This window comes from Triturus cristatus, chromosome 11 (assembly GCF_964204655.1).
Source record: "Triturus cristatus chromosome 11, aTriCri1.1, whole genome shotgun sequence".
In the NCBI taxonomy this organism is placed as follows: domain Eukaryota; kingdom Metazoa; phylum Chordata; class Amphibia; order Caudata; family Salamandridae; genus Triturus; species Triturus cristatus.
In genome coordinates this window covers 1,030,486,921-1,030,497,300 of record NC_140594.1, presented here as the reverse complement: position 1 = coordinate 1,030,497,300, position 10,380 = coordinate 1,030,486,921, and the positions used below count along the sequence as shown (strand labels likewise).

The window sequence follows — 10,380 nt, the reverse complement described above, 5'->3', positions numbered from 1 at the left end:
TGGTTTCTTTTGTCTTTCACCTAAAATACATTAAGTCATTAACAGCTGAATCCTTTTCATAATAAATATGCATCGGAACAGATCACAAAACTTTATAGGCAATTCATTTCAGATCATACAATATTTTGGAGATTAAAAAAATGACCCCATGGTTCTATCGTCCTGCTTTAAACTGGACTTGCAAATATAAGCATTGCTTAAAAAAAAATAAGAAATTGTAACTGAGCAGTATGAAATACATTTCTCTTGGTTATCGATGTTGATTTATTTTTCTTAGTTATGAGATAGGGCCATATGGGTTCTGAACATGGGTAATTATCATAGGTGCCAATCTATACAACTTTCTCCAGCACTGGTAGACAGTATGAAAAACAACAGAAAAAAACCAGACATCAATAACCCAGAAAATAAAATATTAGCAATAAATGCAGATGTACATGCTATTGTCAAACCGATTGTTCTTCTAGTGTAACATCTGTGAGTGTCTTTTGGGAAGTAAGAGTACTCATAGAAGTCTTGCAATTTTCTCCCGAAGCGAAAGGGAAATTATTGCAGTAGATTTCTGGCTCTATACAAGTAAGTTGAGGGACTTGCAAATATAAGCATTGCTTAAAAAAAAATAAGAAATTGTAACTGAGCAGTATGAAATACATTTCTCTTGGTTATCGATGTTGATTTATTTTTCTTAGTTATGAGATAGGGCCATATGGGTTCTGAACATGGGTAATTATCATAGGTGCCAATCTATACAACTTTCTCCAGCACTGGTAGACAGTATGAAAAACAACAGAAAAAAACCAGACATCAATAACCCAGAAAATAAAATATTAGCATTGTATACCAAAAATGAATTATAATTCATAAAAAATTGGCCATTTAAAAATAAACTAGCTCGATGTTACCCTCAACTTACTTGTATAGAGCCAGAAATCTACTGCAATAATTTCCCTTTCGCTTCGGGAGAAAATTGCAAGACTTCTATGAGTACTCTTACTTCCCAAAAGACACTCACAGATGTTACACTAGAAGAACAATCGGTTTGACAATAGCATGTACATCTGCATTTATTTTAATTTCTCTACTTAAATGTCTCTGAAGAAACCCCTGATCTATACATCCCAATTAAAAAAAATGGGTTTGTCACCTTACGTAACCCCCGCAGGATCGGCATTTACTCCTGCCTGCCTCAAAAGGTCTTTCACCTGTGTTTTCAGGATGGATAGTAACAAAAATGTTTGTGAATACCCACAACTGACAAATGTGCGGGTGGCGGCTCTACTTTGAAGCACCCACATTTCTATAATACTCCAAATCTCTTTTCCTTCAGCAGACCCAAATTGATGATGGTTGGGTATCTGCTGAATGGTGATTTTTCATTCAAAGTAAGTGAAGGTTTTGCTTTAAAAATTTTAAATCATGAAGTCTAAGTTGGAGGCACAATAATCTTTTTCTAGCACCTAACAGAAATTGATCTGTAAGTTTCTTTTGAGAAAGTACTTTTTCAGCATCCAACAACAGCAGCGACTAGTTCTGAAAGGAGATAAAGACAAAGCTGCAATATATTTTAGAAAGTTACGTAACTGGTAAATATATTTTTTTAACTAATTTGAAAATGAACAATGTAACAATTTGTGATAATTTATACACATGCAGGGACAGGGGCAAACACTCAGAGCGCAAGCAAGTGCGTACTTTTGATTAATGTGTTTCTACAGAGTCCGTCCTCGACTGGTACCCCTGTGATGTCTGTTGAAAAAACAAGTCATTTTCAACCATACAAGGAAAAGGTCCTATAAATATGATCTGTATGGTTGTGTGCATGTTTTTTACTATTTAGTTGCACAGAAAATTAGCAATCGCAAAAGGCAGGGTAAAAATGAGGTCCTGAGGAAAGCCTACTGACCCTTCACAGGCTATATAAAGGCTGAAACATGTCGACTTATCAGATGCCTGGGAACAATAATACCTAAAAGCATCACACTGATCTATTTTAACCTGGCCCTAGATCCCAGAATAATAAATTTGTTACAAAGGATTTAAAGGCTATTTTAACACACTCACTCAACCCTGCCTTCACTCACTGCTACCACTCAAGGAGCTCCACTTACAAACTTGTCAAGCCCACCCATTCATGTTCAGTGTCTGGGTGAGAATTCAATGATGAAGCATGCCACAGGTGGTACCTGTGGATGGGGAATATATATATACAATGTGTGATACTTCTGCCATCTAATTGATCTACATAGCGACATGTTGATGTTCTGTCATGAACTACTGTAATAAAATGACATTTTTACTTGGTAAACAACTGATATATACTTTATTTGTTTCAGTAAAACTGCATGCATGTAGATCTACATTTAGATCCTGTTCATACTTTTTTCTCCCAAGATCAACTTCGTTTTCACAGAAACAATGGGAACTTTACAATATTATTTGTAAGTCCCCCGAACATATTTTATTTTGCGTATAGATAACAAGTAATTAAGTAAAGGCCCGCACAATATAATATGATGCATTTGCACTAACATCCAGTCTACTAAAAGAGAACATAGTACAAGCTTTACTATTTGACATTCACATTTGATTTAGCATTACAATAAAAGTTATGGACTTTTCCAATGGCATTTTAATAAATATCCCTGCTATACAAACTAAGCCATTTCAAAGTTTCCACCACAACACATTTAACAATTATTAATCCATATTTTCAATAAAAAAATAACATTTATTTTAATGACTTCACGCGCAGTCCAAACAAATTGGCTGCTAATACCCGATTTCAATATACCTTGATAACAGTAGATCTAAATCGACTGGATGTTTTTATTTGGTAGAAAAGTAAACAATGGCATGTGTGTTCTGGAAAAAGGTACCTTTTAAAAATCTCTAGAAAATGGGCCAGCAATTGAACTTTATAACAGTACTTTAACACTGTGCCCAAGACAACAAAGGTATAAAAGACTGGCAGAGTACTGCAAGCACTTGTGTAACATTGTGCTTCAATATACTCTGTGCAGATTGTGCTTAATCTGGTTATGGTCATCGCATTATGTACAGATCATGAATACAATTTTACATGGGAGATACGGTCCTCTATCAGGTCTGCCTGTACTAGTACTTACCAATTAAAAACTCATCTTGTTAATTCTCCCCGTGGTCTCCAGAATTGGTGTCATCTACTTCACCTATGTTTTTTTAATTAACACCAGAACCATCATAACCACTATATTTAGCAGGCTCGGGTAACATTTTTTGTTTTACTTTGCATAGTTACAGTTATGAACTCAGTGAAAGATAATTCTGAACTATTAGGTGAACAGCAGGGAACTGTCAGAGGCAAGAATTCAATTTCCAAATTATTTTCACAACACAAAGATGTGTAGTAATAAACTGGTATGTTTTGTAGAGGAAAAGCTGGTTTCGCTGACATTGTCCTTTCTGATACCAAGCAATTCAATTAAATGCAGTGAACCAGTCAGGCTCAAAAAGCTTTAAAACAAAAGGCAAGTCTGACAAATATGAATTCCCAGTTGATACTAAAAAAACTCCTTGACGGAATACTATGCAAGTGTACATGCACATTGCCCAACAGAGGAACTTGCAACTACATTAATTGTGTTTTCAGTGCATTCAAGAAGCATAAGTCCCATTGTCAGTACCAAATGCAAACAGGTTACTTTGCGACTGTAGAGTCTGCTGTCCATGCATATTTGAAAAATTGTCAATCATCCAGCTACAAAAGGGAAAAAGCAGGAGAAAACCATTTTCCAAGCAGTGCAAGTAGGTCAGGCGTGCTCAACAATATTTCACCGGAGAGCAATCTTAGTGTGAGTAGCCATGGCTCAGTTTATGAGAGCAACAGTACTTTCATGCTGGCCTCCACATATGCTTGAAAAGAACTCCAAAGCAAGCCGGACATGGATGGGAATGAAGACATAAGATGTGTATATAACCATGGCGATGACCGTCAACAACACAGTGTTGAAAATGTTTTGTTCCCACGGCTCCAAGACATAGCTGCATGTAATCAGTAGGTACTGGTAGTACAGCCAGGACAGGTATTCTTTCATGTGCTTCACATCCATTTTGCGCAAGAGGGACGATTCTAAATGCCAAAACACAAACATTACAATTAAAATTGGCTTTTATGACATACTCAGTACAAGTGACCAAAAATAGATAAATGGTAATTGAAATTAACTACCAATTAATTTTAAAATCCCCTTTCCCATACAAAAACACATACTATCATGAAAGCAGCAAACATCCCTGGTGAATGAAGGATGTGCTACTGCATTTGCAAAAGAGCCTCCATGAAATTTTGACATCAAAGCAATAAGATTTGAATCAAAAGCAAGAGGGAGTTTAACATCCGGACACTGCTTTGAAAAGTCTTTCCAACCAGGATTCTGTGGTGTTTTCCATAAATGTGCAAACAGGAACTGGTACCATCATAATATTACACATTCCTAAAGCTGGACTGAATATACACCAGGGTTCACAGCTTTACAGAGCTTTAAGTACGATGACTAACTACAACTGGGGTAATATGCTCAAAATGGAAGAAGCCTCAGTTTTCATTATAGAAATTTCCCTCCTATCTGGAGCCACTTTGAAATTCCAAGGGTAGCACTTTCCAATATATGCTGTACCGGGCAAAGCATTCAAACAGATAACATTGAAATACAGGTGCAAGTTTCCAACCCATAGAACCGCCACATGTACAACCAACTACAATAATAAACAGCAATAAATGTAGATATCAAATAGTAGATTAAGGATATTTAATTATAACAGAAAATATTCCAACAGATTGTGCAGTCCATATATAATATTTAATTTATACTGAAAACCATTCTCAAGCAACAACTACAATCCTTGCCAGGGTAAAACACAATAGTCACTAAATTAACCTGTGCTTAACGCTTGCTAACTTGGCACAAAAGTAGTAAGGCTTAAAGTAAACTATAGTAAGTATTTATACAGTATACAAACAGCAATATGGTTTAAACGCAACACAAAAAAGATCCCTCACCAATTTCGAAAAATAGAGTACAATGTGATAAATAATTCAAGACCAAAGCAAAAATAAATCTTCCATCAGTAGAACTGGAGTTATGGATTTTAAAAGGTTTTCAGTAAAACCTAGGTCCCAAAAGGACAAAGTGCCAACCACTGGCACCTATTGTGCAAGACTGGGTAAAAGTCGAAAGTTAAAGCAGACCGTGATGGAGCAGGATTCAGATACACAAGGAGGATTGGGCCCAGTCTCAGCTTACCTTCAGAATTATAAGAATTTCTGAGGAAAAATATCTGAGAAGGTAATGTTCAATGGGGCAAGACAGCCGGTAGTGTCAGAGGAGGAGGTGTCGTCGTTGGGAAGCCTCTGGACAAAGTTATGGTGAAGATTTCTGCAATCTAACTGTGTCACCTTTTTTGAAGTTGAAAACCTCCAGTGGGACGAAGCTTTTGGATGAAGGCTTAAAGCAACCTTGCACCTGCGCCTGGACTCTGGGACTGAGGTGGCAACAGTTTGCAGGGTCTCAGCACAGATGGCAGAGTCTTGAAGTGAGCTTAATGTTCTTTGCGGATCTAGGAGAAATTACATATTGCCTCTGCTGTGCGACACAACCCGAGCAGAACGGACGCACCTATGCTGCTGCATGGATTGGACCCGTTGCAAATACTCACATCGCCCATGCATCGCCTTCAGAACCACCACTGCGTAACTCCTCCCCAGCCTTGCATTTGTCGCTGATGAGCGGGACTCTGCATTGCAGTTACGCAGGTCTTCGGCACTAATGCATTGCCCAACTGTGAGCTGCAACCCCGACACTGAAATTCGCATTGCAATACCCGTCGATGGGACCCTCCATGTCGACGCAACAGGACTTCGCACTGCAGTCTTGCCACATCTCAGAACTGATACACCACCTAGGCTGCGAGACGCATCTTCGAGGAGAATCACCACAACGCTCCGCAACCCAGGATTTAAAGTACTCGGTTCAGCGGGCCTAACCGGGTCGCTGTAGCCAGCTTGCACTCCATTGTGGTCCACCTAAATGTGTGACTTTCGCCTGGTCAGACGCAATCAGATATCCAATTGGGGATTAATGTCTCTTGGCACTATTTTTACCTAAAAACTTTAAAAACCAATATCTCCGGTTCTACTACTAGGATTTGTATCATTTTGGCTGGTTCTATGTATTAAACTCTGATCTATTTTTCTTTGTGGACGCCTTTTGGAGGGGTGTTTTCACTGTATTACTGTTTTAAGAGCTGCACAAATACTTCACACATTTCCTCCAAGTTAAGCCTGACTGCTCTGTGCCAAGCTACCAAGGGATTGGCACAGGTTAATTCGGGGTTTGCTTGTGTCCTACCCTGACAAGGATGGTTGTTGAGGCTTGACCAGAGCTCCTGTCCCAGTCAACCAACAACCCAATTTCTTACACCAGTCAACAAGCCCCTGGCTGCACTTTTGTAGTCCTGGGTTCAATCAGTAAGGCAGGCCTCTAAGGGTACAAGGCGGGCTTCAAGCAGCAGGGTATTCCTCTTAAATAGAGGAGGGTCCCGCAGGTTCAGGAGTGAACTCAAGAGTTGGTCTGAGGGTCCAATATTTATACTTGCTGCCAGCCTTTGAAGTAGGAGAAGCTGCTAGGCCTTTCTACCACCTGGTTCTGGAAACCTGATGGTAGAAAGTTTCCAGAACCTAAGGGTTCTGAGGTCAAGGGTGGCAAAAGAATGTTGTCAAGTTCTTTTGGCGTGTGATGGGCAGCCACTAGGTGGTGCATGGAACAGCTCTGTTCTTTCTATCCTTAAGTGCCCCTTTGTCTCACTATTAGAGAGGAATATACAAAGGCCAAATGCAAACTACACCTTGTCATGTGACCCCAGGATACAGGAAGCAAATGGTCAGGACAAGAAAACACCTACTTTCTAAACGTGAAGATTCAGAATTGTGCCTTAAATTCTGAATTTACCATTAAAATAATGTTTAATTACAATTCCTTTGAGACCAAACATGACATTTCTACAAGTTCCCAAACAAAAGTTATCACTTATTGAATGTAAAAAGGTAACACAATGTTATCCTATGGGAGAGGTAGGTCTTGCAGAAGTGAGAGTTTTTCGCTACCAGGACATGTACAACTTAAAAGTTCATGTTGCACAATTCAAACGCAAAACACCTTGCTCTATGGGTTGTTTAGGGCCTACCTTAGGGGGTATAATAGGTAATAAAGAAGATGTATTAGGCTTAGCAAAAGGGTTATTTTGCAAAGTAGAATGGGCAGCTTCAAACTGCAGACAGGCTGCAATGGCAGGCCCAATACATGTTTGAAGGGATACAAAAGTGGTTGGCATACTAGGAGATGCAGACCCACTAGTAGCATTTAATTTACAGGACCTGGGCACATGTAGCACCACTTCACTAGGGACTTGTAATGAAATTAAATGTGCTGATTGGGTGCAAGTCAATATTACCCTGTTTAGAAGAGTGAACAAAAGCACTTTAGCACTGGAAAGCAGTGGTTAAGTGCACATAGTCCTAAAGAAAACAAAAATACATTTCAGCAAACAGGAGAACAGAAGGTAAAAGGTTTGCCTAAGGCTGCAGGTCTAAATATTTGCACATTAAAAATTGTTTAATCAACACTAATTCATTGTCAAATAAATCACTTTCCACCCATACTTAATCAGGATGACCCAAATAATATTATTGGTCTTATGGAAATGTGGTTTACAGACTAATCAATTTCTATTACGCATGAGTTTCTCTCATGGGAAAAAAGAAGAATTTAGAAAAAGAATGACTGGGAAAGAAGGAGGGGTAAGGGTGAATATGTCATTAGCACTCCTTTACCATATGTGGACTATTCAATGCGTTCTATTACATCGTGGGGCTTTACCACACATTGGGCATCGTAGTGAATATATATACACACACACACACACACACACACACACACACACACACACACACACACACACGCACACACACGTTTATATGTATTAAATATAAAATATTACAAAAATGTTAGCATTTTCTGTTTGGGTAGTAACACACCCAACCTTCTTTTATAAACCCCTTTCTTCCCCTTAGCACTCTCATCCTGTGAACCCTAAAATCCTCTTACTACCCCTTCCACATAGCCATCCCTGAATCCTAAAACTGTTTACTACCACTCACTCGTATCCATCCCTGAATCCTTAAAACACCTTACTACCCCTTACCAAACCTTGAACCCTAAAACACCCTTACTTACCCTAGAACCTCAATCCCTTACTATCCCTTATCCATGCATGAAAGATAAAATAAAAAACTGCCACCCATTATCTACGCCCATCCCTGAAACCTATATGTCAGGTACCTAAAATGGTCTGCATGCTACTTACCTGTGTGATAAAGACTGCGAGGTAAAGGTGCTGAGTGATAAAGAATACATACTATTGCTGTAACATGCACAAAGGAATATCATGTACTAAGATTAAGATTACATAACACAAATCCTTCAAGTGTATAGTTGCAAGATGGACAGTTGATGAAAGCCAACTACAGAATATAAGATTACAACAACTTATTTCTGAACAGGATCCTTCAGCAGGCATTTCATCTAAAAACACTGGCTCAGAAAACTTAACTGAATGAGGGAAGTCACATGGTGAGCATCAATAAAAATGAAACGCCTGGTGGTCAGGGGAGAATATGGAAGCCTTGAGCTTCAACAAACTGATCAAGGCATCCATTAACATGGCTGAGGCACTCTGAACTTAATCTTCACACACACAACAAAGCTCCAAGGGATGCATGTACTAAAAATAGATTAAAAAGGGGTTGAAAATTGAGTCTTTTTTTGTTTTGTTAATCAATTCTGATTTTGTAAACCAACCTATATGCAAATAAGTTCTTTCACAAAATATTAAATTGAGGGGTTGGGAGGTGGGGCTCAGTGCAAACTAACTCATGAATATTCATTAGGCATGTAGATAATTGCTACCCCATACAAAAAATTGCTGCCTGTTTTCCTTAAAAGAAACTGGACTGCATTTCCAACTCCCACTGCTATAACGCTCTTAAACTTTTCTGAGATTCACAAAAGGGAAGGGGCCAAAGGGGACCCCCTCTATCTTTGCAAATCTGATACCACCCTCGTTGAGGTGTTGGTATCACATACATTTTTTGTAACTGCAATTGGGACCACAAACCATTTAAACATTTCTCTTGGACTCATAAATAGGAGGGCGGCGATCCTTTCACACAGTTTCCCATATGGGACTCAGATAAGGTTGTAAAAGCCCTTTTAAAAGTCTTTAAATAATTTTCCTAATCTGAAAAGGGCTTTGTGCATGAAGGAACTACTGTTTTCATTTGCAAACCCAGTGATTTTGTGAACTCCAGGGGGCGTTATAGCAAAAAGGTATTTGCACATGAGACCTTAAATTTGGTCAAAGCATTCAAGGTTTCTCTTTTAAAAGAAAAACACGACACACCTTTGGCCCTTGCAATGAACCACATTTGCAGTTAAAGGGGTTGGGAAATGCAAAAAAAATTAATGAAACCTACTGCTATATCATATGCAATATTCTCCAAAGGGGTGTAACTAGCACAAATAGGTCACGGACACCAATGGTGCATAATATGCTGTAGTAGCACTCTGATAATATAATCTATTCAAATTTTGAACCACCAAGAAAAAAAAAAAAAAGTGTATGACAATGGCACAGGGTGTCTCACAAACAGGACGACAATGAGCTTAGTAACACAAATTGAAAGGAAGGAAACATGGAATTAACATGACCAAGCCTCAGTAAGAGTTTGAAGCAACACACACAGTAGAAGATATTATAATGCTGTGACTTGGACAAAAGGAGCATACTATGCCAAATCCAAAAATGTGTTACGAGTTAATTAGGGGTGGTGCTTATTATCTTCAACGTGCTAACCATCACCCAAGCCTTGAAAAGCACCCTAGATCTGGCTACGTAACACAGAAGCCCTCTTTCCAGTGAATCTAAAATTTGAGAGAAAATAACTAGCATTCACTCTGCCTGCCATCCTTCAACCCACTGCTAACCAGGAGGTGAGTGGAAATTTGGCAGAAACAATATAGCCTTAAAAAATTTTATCACGCCATGCCAAGCATCTTGTAACTTTACATTCTGGCACTCAACCATAAATGTGTGCAAACACTTACCCCAGTCATCAGTACACCCCACCCCTTTACATGAGACGTAATCAAAAATGCCTGAAGGAGCCTCAAATTCTTTAAAAAAAAAAAAAAAATGACCCTGAAATCCTAGACAAGAACTGGCCAATTAGGACTCTTCCCTACCGTAGCAAAATCGTCAAATCAGAAGTCACAGTACAACTCCTAA

At 38.8% G+C, this 10,380-nt stretch overlaps 1 protein-coding gene across 7 annotated transcripts in view; it reads right to left on the bottom strand.

Moving 5' to 3' along the window:
• Nucleotides 1-2,290: 2,290 nt before the first annotated feature.
• Nucleotides 2,291-10,380, bottom strand: part of SPTSSB (serine palmitoyltransferase small subunit B) — a 61,020-nt gene continuing 52,930 nt past the window's right edge. For all 7 annotated transcript variants that reach the window (XM_085635221.1, XM_085635219.1, XM_085635217.1 and 4 more), the window contains one exon: nt 2,291-4,108. In XM_085635221.1, coding sequence (XP_085491347.1) covers nt 3,846-4,088 — 243 coding nt within the window. In that variant the 5' untranslated portion in view covers nt 4,089-4,108 and the 3' untranslated portion in view covers nt 2,291-3,845. The remainder of the gene's footprint in view (nt 4,109-10,380) is intronic.